The following is a 27,986-nucleotide window of genomic DNA, read 5'->3' as shown; positions in this document are numbered from 1 at the left end:
AGTTCCATCATTCAAAATGGAAACTATTCGAACCATCCTACCCATGATCCAAGAGGCTCAATACATGACCACGGTAGACTTAAAGGATGCCTACCGTCATATACCGATTCACAAAGATCATTATCGGTACCTAAGATTTGCCTTTCTAGACAGGCATTACCAGTTTGTAGCTCTTCCCTTCGGGTTGGCTACGGCCCCGAGAATCTTTACAAAGGTTCTGGGCTCACTTCTGGCGGTTCTAAGACCGTGAGGCATAGCGGTGGCTCCGTATCTAGACGACATCCTGATACAGGCGTCAAGCTTTCAAATGGCCAAGTCTCATACAGAGATAGTTCTGGCATTTCTGAGGTAGCATGGGTGGAAAGTGAACGTGGAAAAGAGTTCTCTATCACCACTCACAAGAGTCTCCGTTCTAGGGACTCTTATAGATTCTGTAGACATGAAAATTTACCTGACGGAGTCCAGGTTATCAAAGCTTCTAAATGCTTGCTGTGTCCTTCATTCCATTCCACGCCCGTCAGTGGCTCAGTGCATGGAAGTAATCGGCTTAATGGTAGCGGCAATAGACATAGTGCCATTTGCACGCCTGCATCTCAGACCGCTGCAATTATGCATGCTAAGTCAGTGGAATGGGGATTACTCAGATTTGTCCCCTCTGCTATATCTGGACCAAGAGACCAGAGATTCTCTTCTCTGGTGGCTTTCTCGGGTCCATCTGTCCAAGGGTATGACCTTTCGCAGGCCAGATTGGACGATTGTAACAACAGATACCAGCCTTCTAGGTTGGGGCGCAGTCTGGAACTCCCTGAAGGCTCAGGGATTATGGACTCAGGAGGAGAAACTCCTCCCAATAAATATTCTGGAGTTGAGAGCAATACTCAATGCTCTTCTAGCTTGGCCTCAGTTAGCAACACTGAGGTTCATCAGATTTCAGTCGGACAACATCACGACTGTGGCTTACATCAACCATCAAGGGGGAACCAGGAGTTCCCTAGCGATGTTAGAAGTCTCAAAGATAATTCGCTGGGCAGAGTCTCACTCTTGCCACCTGTCAGCGATCTACATCCCAGGCGTGGAGAACTGGGAGGCGGATTTTCTAAGTCGCCAGACTTTTCATCCGGGAGAGTGGGAACTTCATCCGGAGGTCTTTGCTCAACTGATTCATCGTTGGGGCAAACCAGATCTGGATCTCATGGCGTCTCGCCAGAACGCCAAGCTTCCTTGTTACGGATCCAGGTCCAGGGACCCGGGAGCGGCGCTGATAGATGCTCTGACAGCCCCTTGGGTTTTCAACATGGCTTATGTGTTTCCACCATTTCCGATGCTTCCTCTGCTGATTGCCAAGATCAAACAGGAGAGAGCATCAGTGATTCTGATAGCGCCTGCGTGGCCACGCAGGACCTGGTATGCAGACCTAGTGGACATGTCGTCCTGTCCACCGTGGTTTCTACCTCTGAGGCAGGACCATCTAATACAAGGCCCTTTCAAACATCCAAATCTAATTTCTCTGAGGCTGACTGCATGGAGATTGAACGCTTGATTCTATCAAAGCGTGGCTTCTCGGAGTCAGTTATTGATACCTTAATACAGGCACGGAAGCCTGCTACCAGGAAAATTTACCATAAGATATGGCGTAAATATTTATATTGGTGCGAATCCAAGGGTTACTCATGGAGTAAGGTTAGGATTCCTAGGATTTTGTCTTTTCTACAAGAAGGTTTAGAAAAGGGTTTATCTGCTAGTTCGTTAAAGGGACAGATTTCTGCTCTGTCTATTCTCTTACACAAACGTCTGGCAGAAGTTCCAGATGTCCAGGCCTTTTGTCAGGCTTTGGCTAGGATTAAGCCTGTGTTTAAGACTGTGGCTCCTCCGTGGAGCTTAAATTTGGTTCTTAAAGTTCTTCAAGGGGTTCCGTTTGAACCCCTTCATTCCATTGATATTAAGCTTTTATCTTGGAAAGTTCTGTTTTTGATGGCTATTTCCTCGGCTCGAAGAGTCTCTGAGTTATCAGCCTTACATTGTGATTCTCCTTATCTGATTTTCCATTCAGACAAGGTAGTTCTGCGTACTAAACCTGGGTTTTTACCTAAGGTAGTTTCTAACAGGAATATCAATCAGGAGATTGTTGTTCCATCATTATGTCCTAATCCTTCTTCAAAGAAGGAACGACTTTTGCATAATCTGGACGTAGTCCGTGCCCTGAAGTTCTATTTACAGGCAACTAAAGAATTTCGTCAAACTTCTTCCCTGTTTGTCGTGTACTCTGGTCAGAGGAGAGGTCAAAAAGCTTCAGCAACCTCTCTCTCTTTTTGGCTTCGTAGCATAATACGTTTAGCCTATGAGACTGCTGGACAGCAGCCTCCTGAAAGAATTACAGCTCATTCCACTAGAGCTGTGGCTTCCACCTGGGCCTTTAAAAATGAGGCCGCTGTTGAACAGATTTGCAAGGCTGCAACTTGGTCTTCACTTCACACTTTTTCAAAATTTTACAAATTTGACACTTTTGCTTCTTCGGAGGCTGTTTTTGGGAGAAAGGTTCTACAGGCAGGGGTTCCTTCCGTTTAAGTTCCTGCCTTGTCCCTCCCATCATCCGTGTACTTTAGCTTTGGTATTGGTATCCCATAAGTAATGGATGACCCGTGGACTGAATACACTTAACAAGAGAAAACATAATTTATGCTTACCTGATAAATTTATTTCTCTTGTAGTGTATTCAGTCCACGGCCCGCCCTGTCTTTTAAGGCAGATTTAAATTTTAATTAAAACTCCAGTCACCACTGCACCCTATGGTTTCTCCTTTCTTGTCTTGTTTCGGTCGAATGACTGGATATGACATGTGAGGGGAGGAGCTATATAGCAGCTCTGCTTGGGTGATCCTCTTGCAACTTCCTGTTGGGAAGGAGATATAATCCCATAAGTAATGGATGACCCGTGGACTGAATACACTACAAGAGAAATAAATTTATCAGGTAAGCATAAATTATGTTTTTGGTATAAAGCACAGTTATTTCCAAATTTCCTTTGTTGATGCTTTCTACTCCTTTCTTTATCACCCCACTGCTTGGCTATTCATTAAACTGAATTGTGGGTGTGGTGAGGGGTGTATTTATAGGCATTTTGAGGTTTGGGAAACTCTGCCCCTCCTGGTAGGATTGTATATCCCATATGTCACTAGCTCATGGACTCTTGCCAACATGAAAGAAATGAATTTATCAGGTAAGTTCTTACATAAATTATGTTTTATGTGTGTGAGGTTTGCAGGGTACAAGTGAGCTGTATCTGTGGGACACAGGGCATAGATGAGTGTGTGTGATGAGTCTGTGGAAAACAGGTTAGTGTGCATGTGTGACATGTATGTTCACTAATATAGTTTATTTTACATATATATTACTTTTTATATAAAATGATAATCTGGTCTTCATTACAAATAAAGAATACACTCACCGGCCAATTTATTAGGTACTCCTGTTCAATTGCTTGGTAACACAAATTGCTAATCAGCCAATCACATGGCAGCAACTCAATGCATTAAGGCATCTAGACGTGGTGAAGACGACTTGCTGAAGTTTAAACCGAGAATCAGAATGGGGAAAAAAGGGGATTTAAGTGACTTTGGCACCAACAACCATGCCATGTTCAGACAGGCTGATCTGAGTATTTAAAAAAACTGCTGATCTACTGGGATTTTCATGCACAACCATTTCTAGTGTTTACAGGGAATGGTCTGAAAAAGAGAAAATTTCCAGTGAGCTGCTGTTGTGTGGACGAAAATACCTTGCTGATGTTAGAGGTCAGAGGAGAATGGGCAGACTGGTTTGAGATGATAGAAAGGCAACAGTAACTCAAATAACCACTCGTTACAACCAAGGTATGCAGAATACCATCTCTGAATGCACAACACATTGTACCTTGAAGCAGATGGGCTACAGCAGCAGAAGACCATATTGGGTGCCACTCCTGTCCGCTAAGAACAGGAAACTTAGGCTACAATTTGCACAGCCACACCAAACTTGGACAATAGAAGATTGGAAAAACGTTGCCTGGTCTGATGAGTCCTACCTGAGTATTGTTGCTGACCATGTCCATCCCTTTATTACTACAGTGTACCCATCTTCTGATGGCTACTTTTAGCAGGATAATGCACCATGTCACATAGGAGTAAATTAGAAAGTTATTTAAAATTGCATGCTATCATTTGCATCATGGATGTGCGGCCGACAAATCTGCAGCTATCATGTCAATATAGACCAAAATGTCTGAGGAATGTTTCCAACACCTTGTTGAATCTATGTCATGAAGAATTAAGGAAGTTCTGAAGGCAAAAGTGGGTCCAACCCGGTGCTAGCAAGGTGTACCTAATAAAGTGGCCGGTGAGTGTATATACTGTATGTCATGAATGCAACATTCTAAAACAATAAAACTGAATGTTTTGTGCACATAAGCAATAAGCAGTCATGTTGCATATTAAAGTGCTTTTAAACATAACCCTCTTTCCAGTGAAGTAAATGCTCTTAGCCTTTTTTTAAAGGGACACTGAACCCACATTTTTTTCTTTTGTGATTCAGATAGAGCATGCAATTTTAAGCAACTTTCTAATTTACTCCTATTATCCATTTTTCTTCATTCTCTTGATATCTTTATTTAAAGAGCAAGAATGCACGTTTAGATGCCAGTCCATTTTTGGTGAACAACCTGGGTTGTTCTTGCTGATTGGTGGATAAATTCACCCACCAATAAACAAGTACTTCCCAGAGTACTGAACCAAAAATTTGCTGGCTCCTTAGCTCAGATCCCTTCTTTTTCAAATAAAGATAGCAAGAGAACGAAGAACATTTGATAATAGGAGTAAATTAGAAAGTTATTTAAAATTGCATGCTATCTGAATCACAAAATAAAAAAATTGGTTTCAGAGTCCGTTTAAGTTAACTCACTAACTGTGGTGCTTTTATGTTATTTTGGAGATTTGTAACACATTGATATCTTTTTGGATTAGCTACATTGTGGTTTTTAAGCCTTTTCATCTAAATAATCCTCCTCATCTATATGGTATAACAGAATTGCCTGAGTGTGCTGCTAACTATCACAGAAGGTATAGTTGACACGTGAGTGAAATTCTTCTCTCTGTTGAAGCTTTTATAAATTGCTTTGGTATACTAAGCCACCTGGGGCAATTGTCTTTGTTTTTATTGTTCTGGAGTCAAGCAGTAGTTATAAAGATATGTTTATTATGAATTCTTAGAAATAGTCCCTAATGTCTAATAAACTGCCCTTAAGCCTTAGATAGGAAGCTGGGAAAAGATCTAGTTGTCACAGTGTATTCTACAAGGGTAGGGGACTGACTAAATCAGAACAGTTTATATGTTCTCATGATAAAATAATTATGTAAATAATAACATTACTCCCATCGTGTTTCTTATTGACAGGTGAATTCACAAACTGCAATAATCCTCGTCATAATCAGAGTGCAGATGCTTCTTTACATCTTCTTCAAAATCAAAGAAGCCACATGGGAAATGTATGTTCTGAATGTGGGAAATGTTTTCTTAAGAAAGCACTTCTTTCTAAACATCTAAAAATTCATACAGGAGAAAAGCCATTTTCATGTACTATATGTGGGAAATGTTTTACTCAGAAATCAAATCTTATTCGTCATCAGAAAATTCACACAGGGGAGAAAGGATTTTCATGTTCTGACTGTGGAAAATGTTTTTCTGTGAAATCAAATCTTATTAACCATCAGAAAATTCATACAGGGGAAAAAGAATTTTCATGTTCTGACTGTGGAAAATGTTTTACCCAGAAATCAAATCTTATCACTCATCAGAAAATTCATACAGGGGAGAAAGGATTTTCATGTTTTGATTGTGGAAAATGTTTTACTCAGAAAAGAACTCTTCTTATTCATCAGAAAATTCATACAGGAGAGAAAAGATTTTCATGTTCTAAATGTGGGAAATGTTTTCTTAATAAATCACATCTTTTTAATCATCTAAAAATTCATACAGGAGAAAAGCCATTTTCCTGTCCTATATGTGGGAAATGTTTTACTCGGAAACCAAATCTTTTTCGTCATCAGGAAATTCATACAGGGGAGAAAGGATTTTCATGTTCTAAATGTGGGAAATGTTTTACTCAGAAATCAAATCTTATCACTCATCAGAAAATTCATACAGGGGGGAAAGGGTTTTCATGTTTTGACTGTGGGAAATGTTTTACTCGGAAATGCAATCTCATTACACATTTGAAAATTCATACAGGGGTGAAAGGATTTTCATGTTCTGACTGTGGGAAATGTTTTACTCAGAAAACAACTCTTATTAGGCATCAGAAAATTCACACAGGGGAGAAAGCATTTTCATGTTCTAAATGTGGAAAATGTTTTATCCAGAAAAATACTCTTATTAGGCATCAGAAAACTCATTTTAAAAGAAATCAGAGCTTAACATCCAAAGTACAGAGAGTTACACATAGTTGTAACCCACACACTATGAAGGGCTGATTACTGCATGTGATCCTCTGGGGTGCACAGTTTTAGGGCTGTTTTGAGGCCCCTTCTGCACCTCAAGCATTTATGAGGTGACCCCAGGTTGTATTTTATTTAAATCAAATTTTTTAACTCCTGATTTAAATTACTAGTCAGCAAGACTGATTCAAATCATGGTTTTTATTTTTAGAATGTTTTAAGATAATTATTTTTCCAGTTATATCAGACCATTACTGATTTTGTTATATATCATCAGATATGCATAGATAGATCATTGAAGTGAATGAAATTATTTGGAGGTGAGCTATCTCCAGTTCAATTGCTTAATATTGGATGGAGAAAATGATTACATTAATAATAATAGAAATATTTTTAACTAAAAAATAACATTATTTCTTTCATGTAATTGGCAAGAGTCCATGAGTTAGTGACGTATGGGATATACAATCCTACCAGGAGGGGCAAAGTTTCCCAAACCTCAAAATGCCTATAAATACACCCCTCACCACACCCACAATTCAGTTTTACAAATTTTGCCTCCTATGGAGGTGGTGAAGTAAGTTTGTGCTAAGATTTCTACGTTGATATGCGCTTCCTTTTGCAGACTATCAGTTTCATATTTGGGGAAAAAACATTATTTAGGAAAATATTTTTTCTTACCTGGGGTATAGTCTTTTTTCAGTTGACTGCTTTTTCATTAAATTTTGCAGGCAAAATTAGGCTCGCGAGGGCGCAAAATGCCAAAGTTTATTGCGTCATTCTTGGCGCGAGAATTTTTTTGGCGCAAAGGTATGTCCGATGACGCAAATTCGTAATTTCCAGTGTCTTTGTTGACGCCGAGTTCCTTGCACAAAGTTGCGTCTACTATGACGTGAGTGTGTCGTTTCCGGATGTTGTTAGCACCAAAAAAAATTCAGTTTGCGTTGTGCGTCATACTTGGCACAAAATAATTTCATCTAGATTGTAAATTCCCACGGAATAGGGCCCTCAGTTCCCCCTGTTTTTATCTGTAACATTTTGTGTCTTATCGTATTGTTTCTCCATTGTACTGTTATCCTTGTACCCATGGGCAGTGCTGCAGAATCTGTCGGCGCTTTATAAATAAAGAATAATAATTATTATTATTATTTAAAACCCCATTCCTATATGCCTATTGCCTTTTTCTATGTCAGAGGGCTATGCTGTTTGCATTTTTTTCCCATTCTTGAAACTGCCATATAAGGAGATTGATAATTTTGCTTTATATGTTGTTTTTTTCTCTTACGTTTGCAAGATGTTTCAATCTGATCCTGTCTCAGAAACCACTGTTGGAACTCTGCTGCCTGATAAGTTTGATCAAAGCTTAGTGCATCTGTTGTAAATTTGTGGAGATTATATCTCCAGCTGTGGTATGTAAAAGTTGTCATGATAAGCTTTTACATGCAGAGAATGTGTCCATCAGTAATAGTACAATGCCTGTTGTTCCTTCAACATCTAATGTACATGATATACCTGTGAATACGAAAGATTTTATTGCTGATGCGATTCAGAAGGCTTTGTCTGCCATCCTGCCTTCTAATAAACGTAATAGGTCTTTTAAAACTTCTCATAAAGTTGATGAAATTTTAAATGACCGACAACATACTGAATTATCCTCCTCTGATAAGGATCTATCTGATTCAGAAGATCCTTCCTCAGATATTGACACTGACAAATCTACTTATTTATTTAAAATTGAGTATATCCATTCCTTGTTAAAAGAGGTGTTGATTACATTGGATATTGAGGACACTTGTCCTCTTGATATTAAAACTAGTAAATGTTTAAATTCTGTTTATAAACCTCCTGTGGTTACTCCAGAGATTTTTCCAGTTCCTAATGCTATTTCTGATATGATTTCTATGGAATGGAATAGGCCTGGTACTTCTTTTATTCCTTCTTCAAGGTTTAAAAAATCGTATCCTTTGCCAGCAGTTAGATTGTAGTTTTGGCAAAAGATCCCCAAAGTTGATGGGGCTATTTCTACTCTTGCTAAACGTACAACTATTCCTATGGAAGATAGTACTTCTTTTAAAGACCCTTTAGATAGGAAACTTGAATCTTATCTAAGGAATGCTTATTTATATTCTGGTGGTCTTCTCAGGCCTGCCATTTCTATGGCTGATGTTGCAGCTGCATCAACCTTTTAGTTGGAAAGTTTAGCGCAACAGGAAATGGATCCTGGTTTGTCTAGCATTGTTTGCTTGCTTTAACATACTAATCATTTTATCTGTTATGCCATTTTTGATATATTTAAAATTGATGTTAAATCTATGTATTTAGCTATTTTAGCTAGAAGAGCTTTGTGGCTCAAATATTGGAATGCTGACATGGTATCTAAGTCTAGATTACTATCTCTTTCTTTCTAAGGTAATAAGTTATTTGGTTCTCAGTTGGATTCGATTATTTCAACTGTCATTGGGGGGAAGGGAGTTTTTTTTTTTTGCCTCAGGATAAAAGACCTAAGGGTAAATCTAAAGCTTCTAACAGTTTTCATTCCTTTAAACAAAATAAGGAACAGAAACCTAATCCTTCCCCCAAAGAATCTGGTTCCAATTGGAAACCTTCTTCAAGTTGGAGTAAATCCAAACCATTTAAAAAACCGAAACCAGCCCCCAAGTCTGCATGAAGGTGCAGTCCTCATTCCAGCTCAGGGGCAGATTAAGATTCTTCCAAAATATTTGGGCATATTCTGTCCAAAATCAATGGATTCAGAGTATTATCTCTCAAGGGTACGGAATAGGATTCAGAGTAAGACCTCCTGTGAGAAGATTTTTTCTCTCACGCATCCCAGGAAATCCAGTAAAGGCTCAGGCTTTTCTGAAGTGTGTTTCAAATCTGGAGCTTTCAGGGATAATCATGCCAGTTCCGTTTCAGGATTCAAATCTATTTATTGTCCCAAAGAAAGAAAATTCATTTTTGAATCATTATGTAAGAGTGCCAACTTTCAAAGTGGTGACTATAAGGACTATTCTGCCTTTTGATCTGCAAGGGCATTATATGTCCACGATAGACTTACAGGATGCATATTTTCATATTCCAATTCATCCAGACCACTATCAGTTTCTGAGATTCTCTTTTCTAGACAAGCATTACCAATTTGTCGCTCTTCCATTTGGCCTAGCGACAGCTCCAATAATCTTTTCAAAAATTTTCGGTGCCCTACTCTCTGTAATCAGAGAATGGGGTATTGCATTGTTTCCTTATTTGGACGATATCTTGATACTTGCTCAGTCTTTACATTCTGCAGAATCTCACACAAATCAGCTAGTGTTGTTTATTCACAGACATGGTTGGAGGATCAATTTACCAAAAAGTTCTTTGATTACTCAGACAAGGGTCACCTTTTTAGGTTTCCAGATAGATTCAGTGTCCATGACTCTGTCTCTAACAGATAAGAGACAATTAAAATTGGTTTCAGCTTGTCAGAACCTTCAGTATCAATCATTCCCTTTAGTAGCTATGTGCATGGAAGTTGTAGGTCTCATGACTGCAGCATCGGACACAATCCCCTTTGCTGGTTTTCATATGAGACTTCTCCAGCTTTGTATGCTGAACCAATGGTGCATGGATTATACAAAGATATCACAATTAATATCCTTAAATCCCAATGTTTGACTCTCTCTGACTTGGTGGTTAGATCACCATCATATAGTTCAAGAGGCTTTTGTTTGTCCAACCTGGACTGTGATTACAACAGATGCAAGTCTTTTAGGTTGGGGAGCTATCTGGGGATCTCTGACAGCACAAGGGTTTTTGGAAATCTCAAGAGGCAAGGTTACCAATCTATATTTTAGAACTCTGTGCTATTTTCAGGGCTCTTCAGGTTTGGCTTCTGTTGAAGAGAGAACCGTTCATTTGTTTTCAGACAGACAATATCACAACTGTGACATATGTCAATCATCAGGGTGGGACTCACAATCCCCAAGCTATGAAAGAAGTATCTCGGATACTTGCTTGTGCAGAATTCAGCTCCTGTCTAATTTCTGTTGTTCATATCCCAGGTATAGACATTTGGGAAGAGGAATATCTCATCCGTCAGACTTTACATCTGGGGGAGTGGTCGCTCCATCCAGATGTGTTTTCTCAGATTGTTCAGATGGGTCTTCTAGAAATAGATCTGATGCCTTCCCATCTAAACAAGAAACTACCCAGGTACCTGTTCAGGTCCAGGGATCCTCAGGCGGAAGCGGTGGATGTGTTAGCAGTTCCTTGGTGTTACCAACCTGCTTATATCTTCCCGACTCTGTTTCTTCTTCCAAGAGTGATTTCCAAGATCATCATGGAACAATCGTTTGTGTTGCTGGTAGCTCCAGCATGGCCTCACAGGTTTTGGTATGCGGATCTTGTTCAGATGTCCAGTTCCCAACCTTGGCCACTTCCATTCTGTCTCAAGGCCCGTTTTTCCATCAGGATCTCAAATCATTAAATTTGAAGGTATAGAAATTGAACGCCTAGTGCTTAGTCATAGAGGTTTCTCTGACTCAGTGATTAATACTATGTTACAGGCTCGTAAATCTGTTTCTAGGAAGATTTGTTATCGAGTTTGGAAGACTTATATTTCATGGTGTTCTTCTTATAAATTCTCCTTGCATTCTTTTAGAATTCCTAGAATTTTACAGTTTCTTCAGGATGGTTTGGATAAGGGTTTGTCTGCAAGTTCCTTGAAGGGACAAATCTCTGCTCTTTCTGTTTTATTTCACAGAAAGATTGCTAAGCTTCTTGATATTCACGGTTTTGTACAGGCTTTGGTCCATATCAAGCCTGTCATTAAATCAATATCTCTTCCTTGGAGTCTTAATTTGGTTTTGAAGGCTTTACAGGATTCTCCGTTTGAGCTTATGCATTCTTTGGACATTAAATTACTTTCTTGGAAAGTGTTGTTCCTTTTGGCCATCTCTTCTGCTAGAAGAGTTTGCGAATTATCTGCTCTTTCATGTGAATCTCCTTTTCTTATTTTCCATCAGGATAAGGCAGTTTTGCGGACTTCATTTACATTTCTACCTAAGGTTGTGAATTCTAACAACATTAATAGAGAAATTGTTGTCCCTTCTTTGTGTCCTAATCCTAAGAATTCTTTGGAGAGATCCTTACATTCTTTGGATGTGGTAAGAGCTTTGAAATATTATGTTGAAGATACTAAAGAGTTCAGGTAGACCTCTAGTCTATTTGTTATCTTTTCTGGTTCTAGGAAAGGTCAGAAGGCTTCTGCCATTTTCTTTGGCATCTTGGTTAAAGCTTTTGATTCATCAGGCTTATTTGGAGTCGGGTCAGGCCCCCCCCTCAGAGAATTACAGCTCATTCTACTAGATCAGTCTTTTAAGAATGAAGCTTCAGTTGATCAGATTTGCAAAGCAGCAACTTGGTCTTCGTTGCATACATTTACTAAATTCTAGCGTTTTGATGTATTTGCTTCCTTGGAAGCAGTTTTTTGGTAGAAATGTTTTTCAGGCAGCTGTTTCAGTTTGATTCCTCTGCTTATGTTTAATTTTTTCTTTTCATTATGAGAAAAAAAAATATATTTTGGGTTGTGGATTCATTTTTTTCAGCGGAAAATGGCTGTTATTATTTTATGTCTCCCTCTCTAGTGACTCTGCTGTGGCGTTCCACATCTTGAGTATTACTATCCCATACGTCACTAGCTCATGGACTCTTGCCAATATGAAAGAAATTAATTTATCAGGTAAGTTCTTACATAAATTATGTTTTTCTTTTTTTCATTTTTAGTGATTGCCCCTCCCTCCTCACACTTTGGTCCTTGTGCAGATCTATTCCACTCCAAACAATATTCTATTCATTGAGTGTTTTGAAACTTCGTATGGGTTGATTCTGTGAACATAGATTTGTAGGGGAGCAATGTTAATAAAGGAAAGTCAAGTCAAAATTAAACTTTCAAGACTCAGAATGAACATTCGATTTTCTATTTGACATCACTTATCTAATTTGCTTTGTTCTCTTGGTATCCATTGTTGAAAAGCCTGCATAAGTAGGCTCACTAAGATGCAATGCACTACTGTGAACTAGCTGCTTGTCACTGTCTCACCCAGATAGGCCCCAGTAGGTCATTGCTCTCCTTCAACAAAGGATTCCAAGAGAATGAAGCAAATATGATTATATAAGTAAATCTAAAAATGTTATGTTCTATCTCAAACCCAAATGTTCTCTTTCATGATTATGTCCCTTTAAAGTCTATTTATCAACTCTGTATGTTTATTTTATAATATTGCTATGAAGAGGGGCATGTTATTTCTGCAGACACAAATTCACAGTTTTGAGAACTACAAAACCAATAATAAGTGATAATATCTTCAAGATTGAAAAATTGTCCAAAATAATCTGACAGAAACCTCTGTGAATGGATTCATAGAATTAATTACGAAAAAAAAATGCAGCCATGAATATACAGCATGTTGCTATCTAATTAAAAACAAATTGATATTTCAGGATGAATAAACTTTGGATTGTAATGTATCTTAAATAGCAACTATCTTTAGATTGATGTTTCCTCAAAATGCATTTTATTATTTTTTTAAAATCCTATTTAAATTAAAAAAACAACTGATTTAAATTTTAAAAAATACGTTTTGTATCCACCTTCTATGATCCAGTGTATTTGCCATCCCCGGGGGAGGGGGGGATCTAGGGTCCCTATATAGGTTTAAATAGCCAAGTGATCACCTGGAGCCCCTATGTTATTTTGTAATTTCTGCTTATTTAAGAAATGTTACCTAATACAACTATAGATCCACAACAGTTTTTACTATAGATTTGAGGAAAAAATCTCTGTATTGTTTACAACCTTGTTTATTTAAATTGTAATAAAATGAAATCCATCAGAGATAGCAGGAACATTAGGAGTGACCAAATAAACAGTTTGGTTCATTCTGATTTTAAAAAAAAAGAATGCACTGGTGAGCTCTGCAACACAAAAAGGCCTGGATGTCCACAACAGTGGTGGATGATCGTAGGATCCTTTCCATGTTAAAGAAAAAGCCCTTCACATAATCTGTAAAACACAGTGGAGGCAGTGTGATTGCATGGGCATGCATGGCTTCAGTGGCACTGGGTCACTGGTGTTTATTGATGATGTGACAGAAGCAGCCGGATGAATTCTGAAGTGTATAGATACATTGCTTAAATTCAGTGAAGTTGATAGGACAGGATTTCACTTTACAGATGGACAATGCCCCAAAGCATACTGCGAAAGCAACCCAGGAGTTTTTTAAGGCAAAGAAGTGGAGTATTCTGCAATGGCCGAGTCAATCACCTGATCTCAACCTGATCAAGCTTGAATTTCACTTGCTGAAGATAAAACTTAAGGTAGAAAAACCTACGAATAAACAACTGAAGAACGCTGCAGTAAAGGCCTGGCAAAGCATCACAAAGGAGAAAACCCAACGTTTGGTGATGTCCATGCGTTCCAGACTTAAAGTAGTAATTTCCTGCAAAGGATTCTCGACAAAGTGTTAATTTGTCCAATTACATTTGAGCCCCTGAAATAAGGGGACTGTGTATGAAAATGGTTGCAATTCCTAAATGTTTCTGTATTGCCATTAGAAAATCCATTGCTCCCTTTATAGCATGCAATATTATGTCCCACCACTAGGTGTCCCTACTGAACAAAGGATGAGCTGTACATTTTCCAAAATGGAGATTGTTGGAAAAATGCCATGTGCTTTTAGCAGGAAGTGACATCAGTCTAGGCATCCTGTGTACAGCCACCCCCCAGACAACTTACTCCCTAGTAAGTCTATTGGCCATTCCATCTGGTTCCTCCCTAGTGGGTGTTAACAATATCATAATCCCTCCCTTTTGGGTAAAAGGCCAGGACACTGAGAACCCTGGAGACTTCTTCTTGGATCGTGCAGATGCCAAGTCCTACCAGAAAAGCTAAAGAACTGAGGGCCCAAGATGTGGCACGGAGTCACCCTCACATGTGTGTTTGTCTATTTCCTGCTACCTGGTGTAAGCTGCTGAACTCAATCGAAGCTAAGTAACTTAATGTTTTTCATTGTATTGTATTTAGATGCTATTTTTTCTAGATTTAATTACTTACAATCATATGTTTAATGTCTAATCACCATTTTATTTAAAAATTGTTATTTTTAATCTTTACTGAGTTGTCTTCAATCCGTATTAAATATAGTTGTTAATAAATATATATATATATATATATATATGTATGTATATAAACATATATATTTATATTTATTTATCATATGCGATTGGCTGAAATACCTTTTTTGGTAGCAGTGAACAAGTGCTACCATAGCACGAAACATGTAGCTGTTAATATACAGGGAGTGCAGAATTATTAGGCAAATGAGTATTTTGACCACATCATCCTCCTTATGCATGTTGTCTTACTCCAAGCTGTATAGGCTCGAAAGCCTACTACCAATTAAGCATATTAGGTGATGTGCATCTCTGTAATGAGAAGGGGTGTGGTCTAATGACATCAACACCCTATATCAGGTGTGCATAATTATTAGGCAACTTCCTTTCCTTTGGCAAACTGGGTCAAAAGAAGGACTTGACAGGCTCAGAAAAGTCAAAAATAGTGAAATATCTTGCAGAGGGATGCAGCACTCTTAAAATTGCAAAGCTTCTGAAGCGTGATCATCGAACAATCAAGCGTTTCATTCAAAATAGTCAACAGGGTCGCAAGAAGCGTGTGGAAAAACCAAGGCGCAAAATAACTGCTCATGAACTGAGAAAAGTCAACCGTGCAGCTGCCAAGATGCCACTTGCCACCAGTTTGGCCATATTTCAGAGCTGCAGCATCACTGGAGTGCCCAAAAGCACAAGGTGTGCAATACTCAGAGACATGGCCAAGGTAAGAAAGGCTGAAAGATGACCACCACTGAACAAGACACACAAGCTGAAACGTCAAGACTGGGCCAAGAAATATCTCAAGACTGATTTTTCTAAGTTTTTATGGACTGATGAAATGAGAGTGAGTCTTGATGGGCCAGATGGATGGGCCCGTGGCTGGATTGGTAAAGGGCAGAGAGCTCCAGTCCGACTCAGACGCCAGCAAGGTGGAGGTGGAGTACTGGTTTGGGCTGGTATCATCAAAGATGAGCTTGTGGGGCCTTTTCGGGTTGAGGATGGAGTCAAGCTCAACTCCCAGTCCTACTGCCAGTTTCTGGAAGACACCTTCTTCAAGCAGTGGTACAGGAAGAAGTCTGCATCCTTCAAGAAAAACATGATTTTCATGCAGGACAATGCTCCATCACACGCGTCCAAGTACTCCACAGCGTGGCTGGCAAGAAAGGGTATAAAAGAAGAAAATCTAATGACATGGCCTCCTTGTTCACCTGATCTGAACCCCATTGAGAACCTGTGGGATTTACAAGGAGGGAAAACAGTACACCTCTCTGAACAGTGTCTGGGAGGCTGTGGTTGCTGCTGCACGCAATGTTGATGGTGAACAGATCAAAACACTGACAGAATCCATGGATGGCAGGCTTTTGAGTGTCCTTGCAAAGAAAGGTGGCTATATTGGTCACTGATTTGTTTTTGTTTTGTTTTTGAATGTCAGAAATGTATATTTGTGAATGTTGAGATGTTATATTGGTTTCACTGGTAAAAATAAATAATTGAAATGGGTATATATTTGTTTTTTGTTAAGTTGCCTAATAATTATGCACAGTAATAGTCACCTGCACACACAGATATCCCCCTAAAATAGCTATAACTAAAAACAAACTAAAAACTACTTCCAAAACTATTCAGCTTTGATATTAATGAGTTTTTTGGGTTCATTGAGAACATGGTTGTTGTTCAATAATAAAATTAATCCTCAAAAATACAACTTGCCTAATAATTCTGCACTCCCTGTATGTATGTATGTATGTATGTATGTATATATATATATATATATATATATATATATATATATATATATATATATAAACATATATATATATTTATATTTATTTATCATATGAGATTGGCTGAAATACCTTTTTTTTTTTTTTGTGTTACTGACTTTTACAATTGGCGTAGTCTGGCAGGATTTCACCTGATCGCTAGATATTAATACGTGAGTGGAGAGCAAAAATTCTGAAATTTTGGTGTATAATTTACATTTATTAACATTATTTATATTTATTTAACGTTTAGCCATTTAGCAAATACAAAGTTAAAAGACTGAAACAGTGCTGCTTTTATAAGTAGAGATAGCAGTTGTATTTTTGTCTTGCTTTTTCCCCTGACTGTATTTATTTTTAAGAATAGAATGCATGCTTTGTTTAGGAAAAGTAAGAATGGGGGAGGGAAGGTACCTTCCAAATATGGTTCAATTCCAGTATGGGCTGACTCAGGGAGTTGGAAGCCTATAGCAATGGAGCTAATTAAATATGCAGCTCCAGTATACCCTGAGGCTGGAACAGAGCTTGGTGCACAAGCTTTAAGGTTAGATTTAGGGGTATACCCAAAAAAAGAGCGAAAAGCTGCTGCAACTACAGGATGGATTCTGCTGCAAGCGCTACAGCGTGAAGCACAGAGATGTGAGTCACTTAAAAAAGAATTACAAGAAGTGCAGGACCAGTTAGTAATTACAAAAGAATGTATGCGTAGCAATGCTAGTCATGCTGTAGAATTAGAAGAGCAATGTACTAATCTTGTAGTGAGTAAGATTAACCGCAAACGATCCCAGCAAGGTAGAAAGCCAGTGCCAGTGAATAAAGTGCGAGCAATGATTACAGGACCCGCATGGGATTGTGAAGCTCTGCTCCAATCCTCAGACGAGGAGGATGAATACATATCCTTTTCTGATAGTGGGAGTGAATCCAAGGCATGTAAGGCCTATTATTACTAAGCAACGAAAAAGGAGGCTGCTCAGAGCTCATGGGGGGGCAAATAGTGTGAGAGATGGTACACGTGATGAGGTGAATGAAGTGGTGCGAGGTTACACCCAGACTGAGCTTACCGATTTAGCAAAAACATTTAAACAACAGATGGATGAGAATATGGGGGAGTGGTTGTTGCGTTTGTGGGATTCAGGTGCTGACAGTGTGATACTGAATGCAAATGAAGCAATAGGCATGGGACAGTTAACCACAGACCGCCAGGTCAGGCAGGTTTTGCGGAGAGTAAGGGAGGTTAGAAACAATTTCCAATTGCTGGATTTGATACGCCATGCTATCCAAATAGTTTTCCCATCTAGTGGAGACATTGAACCTACAAACACCTGGCTAAAATTAAGGGACGCTGTAACGCGTGTTAGGATTATGGGTTGTGTAGCAGGATTGAATAAGGACAATTAGGAGGGGCCAGATATGGAGGAATTCACAGCCAGCATGCGCTCGCGGTTTTTGAAAGCAGCGCCGCTGTCCATGAGAGCCTCATTACTATCTTTACTAGGCGGGTTGGGGATGGAGGAAAAATACACCAACTTACAGCTTTGTTAGCTGAGATTGGGGAGTTAGAACAAGAATCTAAACCCAGGAAAGGCATGTCTGTCACTAACAGAGAGGGGGAGGTAGATTTAATGGGAATGGAGAAACAGGGAAAGCATAGGAACAGAGAAAGGATTAATGTTTCACGTAGACAGATGTGGATGGATTTAATAAAAGCGGGTGTACCTAGAGATAGCATAAATGTCATTTCAACTGCTGATATGTTCCAGAAATGGACAGAGGTTGTTAGGAGATCTAAACAGAAAGTACAAGTATATGCTGCATACAGGGATCCAGTTGACAATTCTCAGTCCCTAGCTTGTTTTCTGGACACACCATCTGACACCCACTTTCTAGTGACTGCCACTACTAACCTTTCCACAGCCATGCACCCAACAACCTTTCCTACACTAACTGGATCCCCCCCATCCACTACAACAGATCGCATCAGCTTGTTCCCTAAGGCCACACCCATTACAACACCTACACCCCCTGAGAATGCTCTACAAGGGAAGTCCCTGTATCCAGCAGAGGATTTGCTTACTCATAAACTGACAAACTGGGATGAGGTTTCACTCCAATGACTCACCGGTGGGCCTTCAGTAGTGCACATGTCCCCACTGACTGCTAGAGACCGACGGCCTCATGTACCTTTGACTATTTGGTGGGGGGCAAGACAGCAGCCAACTAGGATTTTGACGTTGGTAGACACTGGGGCAGAAGTGACGGTACTACATGGTAGCCCTTCAAAGTTGTCAGGACCAAATGTGAGTTAAGAGGGTTTAGGGGGACAGATTACTAAGGCAGTACAGACAACCGTTACATTGTCAATAAACAAGGGACCACGATTTAAGGCAAAGGTGTTAATTTCAGAATTACCAGATAATATCTTGGGGATAGATGTTTTGCTAGGGCAGAGTATTGAGACGCAGTGGGGGGTGTTCACTTTTGGATTCCCTCACAAGCCCTACTACCTTCGCCCAGTAAAAGACATTGTGCGGGGGAATGCAAATTGGACACCCGTTGTTATTCCTCCCCCGAGTAACCCGGTAAGGCTAAAGCAATACCGCTTGCCCGGGGGACAGAAAGAAATCAGCGAGACCATTGAAAAGCTGTTACAGTCAGGTGTAGTTCGTCCTGCGGTTAGCCCTTTTAACGCATCCGTGTTCCCTGTTAAGAAACCAGATGGTTCCTGGCGAATGACGATAGATTACAGGGGACTCAATAGAGTAGCACCACCATCGAGTGCTGCAGTCCCCGATATCATCACCATAATTGAAAATATTGCTATACAGGCGGGGGCGTGGCACGCAGTGATCGATTTAGCGAATGCGTTCTTTTCAATCCCCATTGCACCTGAGTAACAAGACCAGTTTGCTTTTACCTGGGGAGCATGCCAATACACGTTCCAAGTTGTCCCTCAAGGCTATGTGCATTCTGCTACAATTTGCCATGAATTAGTTGCCCGAGACCTAAGCAACCTCACTCTGAAGACTCCAGTTTTTCATTATATTGATGACATCATGATCACGGGATCTAAAGAAGAAGTAGAAGAGGCGCTTCCTATTCTTGTCAACCACATAACCAGTAGAGGATGGGCCATTAACAAAGAAAAAATCCAAGGCCCTACTCAGGAAGTGAAGTTCCTAGGAATGGTATGGGCTGGCCCCATCCGGAAAATACCTCAGCCTGTTCTTGACACTATCCAGAATACACCTGAGCCAAAGACTTTGAAGGAGGCCCAGAAATTTCTTGGGGCCTTGGGGTACTGGAGAGCTTTTATACCACATCTAGGACTTTTGTTGCGCCCCATATACAATGTTACCCGGAAGAAATCAAACTTTGTATGGGGAACAGAACAAGTTACAACCTTCACAGCAGCTAAAGAAGCAGTATTACAGCATCAGGGGCTGGGGCCGGTCCGTGAAGGAGCTCCTTTCCATTTAGATGTAATGGTCACTGACAATGTGGCATCATGGGGGCTATGGCAGCCAAATGAAGATAAAGGGAAAAGGGCAGTGCCAATTGGGTTCTGGTCTAAGCAATTGACTGGAGCTCAGCAAAGATATACACCACTGGAAAAGAATCTTCTAGCAGCATACATGGCATTGCAGCATGTGGAAGCAATGACAGGACAAAGTCCAGTGTCTGTGAAGACTGATTTACCTATTGCAGGATGGGTGAGAGATGAAGGACTACCTATTAAGACAGCTGTAGCACAAAGTCAAACGTTACTGAAGTGGAAATGGTATCTGCAAGAGAGAGGAGGTATACAAGCCGGTGAGATAAAAGAACTGTCTAAGCTTCTCACTGGTTTAGTGACATATGAGACCCTGTCCAATCCTAATGTACATGAAGTACCTCTCCTGGAGCCATCTCCAATCAAGACTGCCCCTCTATTTGAAGAGCTTGGCAAAGAACAGAAGATGAATGCCTGGTTCACTGATGGTTCAGCTATTGTGACCCACAAAGGCAGACATTGGACTGCGGTAGCATACAATCCATGCCAACAGATTGTAATTCAAGAAAAAGGGACAGGAGGTTCCAGCCAGTATGCTGAACTGACTGCCATAGCCATACTGATGGAAGAGACTACAGATCCAGAAATTTACATCTACACTGACAGTTGGGCAGTATACAAAGCATGTACAACATGGATGCCGAATTGGAAGAACAACAGGTGGTTAATTCATGGAAAACCAGTTTGGGGAGGTGAAGACTTATGGGAGAAGATTTGGAAAACAGCCCATTTACGACTAATCCACATTGGACATGTGGACGCTCATATGAAAGACAGCATTGGAGAAGAGAACCCCAACAAGACTGCAGATGAATTAACCAGAATAAGAGCAGTGAAAAATATTGATCCAGTGGATCCAGTATTGCTTCGGATGGCAGAGTGGGCTCATGAAACATCAGGCCACAGGGGAAATACAGCAACACTAGAGTGGGCACGAGCCAGAGGGCTACCCATTACTCTCCCAATGGTTGTGCAAGCACAAATAGCATGTGAGACATGTAATGAGATCAAGAAGTGGCCACTCGCTAAACATGCCCGTGGACATTTGAACAGAGGAACCAAAGCGGGGCAGATCTGGCAAATGGACTACATTGGCCCATTACCAAAGGGCAGAGGAGGTTTAATGTATTGTTGTACCGCTGTGGACACATTCTCTGGGATATTGAGAGTACTACCCTGCAAGCATGCGAATCAAGCCTCAACCCTTCAAATGCTTCAGACTCTAGTAGCTGCCTATGGACTACCATCCGAAATCCAGACAGATAATGGAACCCATTTCACTGGACAACTTGTGCAGCAGTGGTCACATGACTCGGGCATTAAATGGATCTTTCACATCCCCTATCACCCTCAAGCCTCGGGGTTGATTGAAAGGTGCAATGGGCTTTTAAAAGATCAAATTCGGAAGCTATCCCCAAGTAGGACATTAAGGGGGTGGGATAGGGTCATTACACAGGCAGTTATGATGCTTAATAACAGGCCAATAGGGAGGTTCTCCCCATACGAGAGACTGACTGGACAGATGGAGACACTGACTGTGAATTTGCGACTGTGGTTCCATGGAACATCTCCCCAACAAGTGGGGAAGAACAAATTCAAAATAGTCAACCAACATTTATTAGAGGTTGCAGAGGGTGGTGGAGGGGGCAAGCACACCCTTCCCATGGGAGGTACCCTACCGGAGGAAGCTGAGGTAACATTTACATTAGCTGATGATTTAAGAGATAATGAATGGTTGACCACAGGGACTATTAGTGTAACAGAAAATCTGTGGGAGATCTTTTTGTCCAGGGGGTCACCAGGGCAGATCACACCAGGCACTGTTCTGGGTCTGGTATCTATCTGGATACCCCAACCAATCCTTGTTACTTGGGAACAAGGCAGCACTGTGCAGTCAGGATCCAAAGTGTGGGTATTACCCCGTGTGGGTGAACAGGTCAGGCAGAAAGGAGAAGTTTTATCAGATGGGCCTGGGGATACTAAAGTTGTATTGTTAAGTGGAGGTACACACCCTGTCTTTTATCCTTCCAACAGGTTAGTGGCAATATAGACCGGTCAGATTCATGGTCCTCCAACTCATTCTTGAACCTGCTGGCGAGATACTCAAAGGTGTCGAACAGCACTGACTGCTGGATATGTGGGGCCATCTCATTCAGTGAGGAGAGTGGATACCCTTTCATTGGAGTGCCATGGTCATTGGAGGAATTAAAGCACTATAATGCAACAGAATTTGGCTGGTACAGAGAAGTAGGGGAGCCACACTCGGAAGGAAGACTCCACATCATAAATATCCCACAGGAAGGTGCTGTTTGCATCAGCTCCCATAAAAATGGACTTAATGCCACTAGGTTGGGATATTCTAATTGCACATCTGCTTGGGTAAAAGGCTATGGTAATGACAAACATTGGGGAATGTCAGTGAATGAGTCTTCCCCTGTAATCAAAATTGTAACTTTCACTCCCCATGGTGCCATTAAACGCATGAACTTTCCTTTTATAGCCACTATCATGGATACGTGTTTTAGTGGGCCCCCTGATAATAGCTATAGTATCCTTCCCCGAGGCGTATATTTTCTATGTGGATCTTGGGCCTACAGGTGGTTACCACGCCAATGGGAGGGGGAGTGCTACATTGGATCTATCATCCCAGCAATAAGGAAAAGAGATCACCCTCCAGAATGCCTTATTAGAAATAAAAGATGGAGTGAATTCATAGGAACCCATGAAGCCAACTCAGGTGTGGTATTTCCAAGCTGGGGGGTATATTGGGCATTCAACAGAATTGAGGCACTCGTTAAATTGTTTGAAGATGCTCTGGATGCCTCAGTGGACTCAATCAATAAGCTAACCCAAGAAAAGGTGCAGATTAGGGCAGTGGCATTACAGAACAGACTAGCGCTGGATTATATTCTAGCTGCAAAAGGAGGGGTGTGTGCCTTGAAAGGAACTGAGTGCTGCACATACATTGTGAACAATGCTGGAGACATTTCTCATGACTTGTCCAAGATAACGGACATTAAAAAGAAGCTCCAAGAACCACCAAATATCGGGCTTTTTGGGTGGTTGGGGAATCTAGGGGCTACATTTATTCAAGGAGTAATAATGATTTTTGTTATTTGTGTAATTTTGTATGTTTTTGTAAAGTGGGTAACATGTATCGGGAAACAGATGACACATAGGGCTAGGCCCATAAGAGAGGTTTATGATTTATAGAGATTGCATACATATATAATGGGACCAACAGGTGGTTTGTATTGCCATTAGAAAATCCATTGCTCCCTTTATAGCATGCAATATTATGTCCCACCACTAGGTGTCCCTACTGAACAAAGGATGAGCTGTACATTTTCCAAAATGGAGATTCTTGGATCGTGCAGATGCCAAGTCCTACCAGAAAAGCTAAAGAACTGAGGGCCCAAGATGTGGCACGGAGTCACCCTCACATGTGTGTTTGTCTATTTCCTGCTATTTGGTGTAAGCTGCTGAACTCAATCGAAGCTAAGTAACTTAATGTTTTTCATTGTATTTAGATGCTATTTTTTCTAGATTTAATTACTTACAATCATATGTTTAATGTCTAATCACCATTTTATTAAAAATTGTTATTTTTAATCTTTACTGAGTTGTCTTCAATCCATATTAAATATAGCTGTTAATATATATATATATATATATATATATATATATATATATATATATATATATATATATATATATATGTATATAAACATATATATTTATATTTATTTATCATATGCGATTGGCTGAAATACCTTTTTTGGTAGCAGTGAACAAGTGCTACCATAGCACGAAACATGTATGCTCTCTGTGCGCCTGCAAAGCACAACATGGATTAGTCCTATACAGGACAACTTTTGTTTTTAAAAATGTTCTAATAAAAGTTCTCTTTTTATATCCTATAATTGGACTTTGAGCGCTTTTTGTGGCTTTACATTCTTGGACTCTCTCTCTCTCTCTCTCTCTCTCTCTCTCTCTATATATATATATATATATATATATATATATAAACATATATATATATTTATATTTATCATATGCGATTGGCTGAAATACCTTTTTTTTTTGTGTTACTGACTTTTACAGTTTCATATATTTTTCTTCAACCCCTTGAATTAAAGATAAGTCTGCACTTCAATTGCATCTTGGTTGTTTCATTTCAAATTCATTGTGTTGGCGTACAGTCAGAATTATGACAGCTGGGTCAGTTTCCAATTATTTATGGACCTAACTGTATATATACATGATTATACATAGGTGTGTGTGTATATATATATATATATATATATATATATATATATATAAATAACTATTTAAAAATACTTAAAACATATTCTGCTATGTGAAATATTTAAAGTAAATTCACAGTATAAGACTTTATTAAAAATGAATATTGAATAAATATTGTTTTTCATGTTTTCATCTACTTAATTGCAAAGGGCTCTAATGCACTTATGTGTATATACGTACAGTATACATATGTGTATATATTTATGTGTATATATGTCTGTAAATACATATATACACATATAAATACATATTTATATACCGTATTGTGCCGCATATAGGCCGCAACCTTAAAGCTTGGTGCCATTTTGAAGAAATTAAATTTTTTAAAGAAAACACACAAAATGTGCAAGCAATGAGTCCCAATGCAGGGTGTCAGCTCCCAAGGAATACTTGTTACAGAAGCATTAGTTATTTTGTTGTGAAGAGCTTATTTCCCAGCAGCAATGCCTGAACCAGCAAGCCAGCGCCTAAGAAGGGCTCCCAAAAAACCGTAACAAGTATCATTTCATAAAGAGTTAACTCTTTTTTTTTTCAGCTTTTAGAAACTATTGTCTAATCACCTCTGGAGCCAGACTGCTAATTGATAAGATGAACTTGTAAACTTGTTATCTTAAGTACTGTAATCCTATTGTGGCCTGTCAAAGGACAGTGCTCTCTATCTAAATGTGTGATGGGGGATTTTGTGCTTCCCCCCCTCTCCCCCTGGGAGTGCCCTGTGTGCATGTAACCTTAATAAAAAGCAGGCTGGGCATCCCAGTCCTGAGTTCTTGTTTGACCCTCAATCGCAGCGTTGACTCGTTTTTGTGGGCAGAAGGGTATCCTAGCTGTACTGCAGCTAAGGGAGATTATTCTATATTTGCGAGACTCATATAGAATACTATGGAAAGCAGCTTCTCCCCTCTTTAGCAATAGGGATCCAGGCTACTAAGCGGTCCATCTCTCAGCGAGACTAAGGGTAACCGTAACATTTGGCGGCAGCGGCGGGATCTTCCTGGATTTCCTAGGAGAGGTACAGAACGGATGGAGAGCGCTTACGAAAAATTGAAGCGTACAACCCTAAAGGATTTACTTGAAAGCAGAGGGGGGTACGCCAGCAACCGGCCAAGGAGAGAGCTGATCGCAGAATTGACCGAACTGGATCAGAGCTTCACAATGGCGGAAACACCGACCACGATTAGTGACGAAAAAACCAGGATTGTTCGGGAAAGGCTCTCATTATACGGGCCGAACCCCTCCATGGAATTGGTACAGCAGTTGATGGCGGAGGCGGACGAGGATATACGAGAGACTCGAGCCCACGAACTCAACCTAGCGAACGCACACCGCAATGCTGAAGCCCCGCAGGTAATCATCCCTGTCGAAAATGCTGGGAGGCCCAAGATACCCTATGCGGCATTTCGACCCTTCCTAGAGAGCGAGACAGGGATTGATGAATATTTGGCGGACTTCGAAAGGCAATGTGCCCTGCACCAGATTCCCAACAGAGAGTGGCCCACGATATTGTCTGGGAAACTATCTGGGCGAGCCCTGGAAGCCTTTCGTACTCTGGGTGCTGAGGAAGTGACACAGTATGAGCTAGTTAAGGAGACACTGTTGCGACGGTACGCTGTAACTCCGGACACGTATCGCCGACAGTTTCGGGGCACGGAAAAGAAGCCTAACGATACCCATATGGAATGGGCGCACCGAATGCGCAGAGCGGCAAATCACTGGCTGAGCGGAAGTAAAGCGGTGACTGGGGAGGAAATTTTACAATTGTTTCTCTTAGAACATTTTTATAATGGCATGGAACAGCAAGGGAAGGAATGGCTGCGAGACAGGCGGCCTTCTACCTTAGAAGAAGCAGCCAAATTGGCCGATGAACATTATGACTCCCGTCTTCACGAACCCATGAACTACCGAGCTCCAGCACGGGTCGAACCCAGAGAGGTTTACCGTGCACCCCCTCGTGCTGAATTCCGAGCCCCAGTGCCCACAGGGCCCGTCCGACACTCAGGACCACCCAATAACAGCTCTGAGCGTCCCAGACCGACTTGCCACCGATGCAAGCAACCAGGGCATTTCATGGCTAGCTGCCCCCTTAATACGCACCAGACACCCAGGAATTACAATTACCCCTCTGGGTCCTATCGTCCGGCCCGGGCCCTCTGTGTTAACCAAGAGGCCCCTATGGAGGGATATGTGGGGCCGCTTCACGAGGCAGACCCTGTATATGCTGCCTCAGATAACCGCCAGCACCATCGGCAGAGGGTATGGCTCGAGGGGCGATCTACCGAGGGATTGCGAGACACAGGGGCTACTATCACGCTGGTACAGAGTCATTTGGTGCCAGAGCACAAGCGATCCGGACAGACTGTGGCCGTTAGAGTGGCGGGGGGGGATGTGTACAAAATTCCAACAGCTACAGTGCATCTTGATTGGGGAGCGGGAAAGGGGGCTGTGAACGTGGGCCTAATGGATAATTTACCTGCCGAAGTACTACTGGGCAACGATTTGGGCCCCATGACTTCTGCCTATGCTCCAGTATGCAACAACGAGGCGGACCCAGTGACTACACGGGCCCAAGCCCGGACGGAGCGAGAGCTCTCACCAGTGCGGGAGACACAGGTAAGACCTACCCCGACCTTGCCTGACAGGTTAGGCCCCATACCCTGGGACACCCCAGATGCTTTCGAGGCAGAGTCTAAGACTGACCCGACCTTACAAAAGTACCGGGAACGAGCAGAGACCGGAGGGGGCGGGGCAGATAACGAAACATTCTTATGGGAAAAAGGGAAACTATACCGCTGGACAGAGAAAAGGGGACAGCGTAGGCGACAGCTGGTAGTGCCCCACAAATACCGTCAAGAAATCCTCAAAATAGGCCACGACATCCCCTTAGCAGGCCACCTAGCCGTTACCCGTACCCTACACCGCATTACTCACACGTTCTTTTGGCCAGGGGTGCACGCTGACGTTAGAACTTACTGTAACACCTGCGATGTGTGTCAACGAGTAGGAAGGCGAGGCGATCACCCTAAAGTCCAGCTAGTAAATATGCCCATTGTAGAGGAACCCTTCAGCCGGGTTGCTATTGACCTAGTGGGACCACTGGCTACCCCTAGTCCCTCCGGTAAGCGATACATTCTTACCGTAGTGGACTACGCTACCAGGTACCCAGAGGCTGTCGCCCTATCCAACATACAAGCGGATACGGTAGCGAATGCACTAGTACAGGTGTTCTCCCGGGTAGGATTTCCAAAAGAAATCCTATCCGACCGAGGCACCCAATTTACGGCTGAATTGACCCAACAACTCTGGCAGGTTTGCAAAATTAAGTCCCTCCTGAGCTCCCCATACCACCCCCAGACGAACGGGCTGTGTGAGAGGTTCAATGGGACCCTCAAGCAAATGCTCAAGACGTTCACTCAGGAATACCGAGACTGGGAACGCTTCCTGCCGCACCTCCTATTTGCTTATCGGGAGGTGCCCCAGGAAACGACAGGGTTCTCTCCCTTCGAGTTGCTCTACGGAAGAAAGGTACGGGGACCCCTAAACCTGATCCGGGAGCACTGGGAGGGAGAGATGGAGGCTGACGGTGTCCCAATTGTGCCATACGTGCTGGAACTCAGGGACCGAATGGAGCAATTAGCCAAATCCGTGCGGGCTAATCTCCAGTTGGCCCAGAGAAGACAGAAAGTATGGTACGATCGGGGGGCCCGAAAGAGAATCTTCACCATAGGACAAAAGGTGTTAGTACTTAAGCCGGTGA

General features: G+C 41.3%; 1 protein-coding gene across 4 annotated transcripts in view; it reads left to right on the top strand.

Moving 5' to 3' along the window:
• The window catches only part of LOC128657112 (gastrula zinc finger protein XlCGF26.1-like), a 100,872-nt gene extending 88,481 nt beyond the window's left edge, over positions 1-12,391 (top strand). For all 4 annotated transcript variants that reach the window (XM_053711360.1, XM_053711359.1, XM_053711358.1 and 1 more), the window contains one exon: positions 5,424-12,391. In XM_053711360.1, coding sequence (XP_053567335.1) covers positions 5,424-6,499 — 1,076 coding nt within the window. In that variant the 3' untranslated portion in view covers positions 6,500-12,391. The remainder of the gene's footprint in view (positions 1-5,423) is intronic.
• Positions 12,392-27,986: the final 15,595 nt, after the last annotated feature.

Source organism: Bombina bombina, chromosome 4, assembly GCF_027579735.1.
Source record: "Bombina bombina isolate aBomBom1 chromosome 4, aBomBom1.pri, whole genome shotgun sequence".
In the NCBI taxonomy this organism is placed as follows: Eukaryota; Metazoa; Chordata; class Amphibia; order Anura; family Bombinatoridae; genus Bombina; species Bombina bombina.
This window is presented reverse-complemented; position numbering and strand designations above follow the sequence as displayed.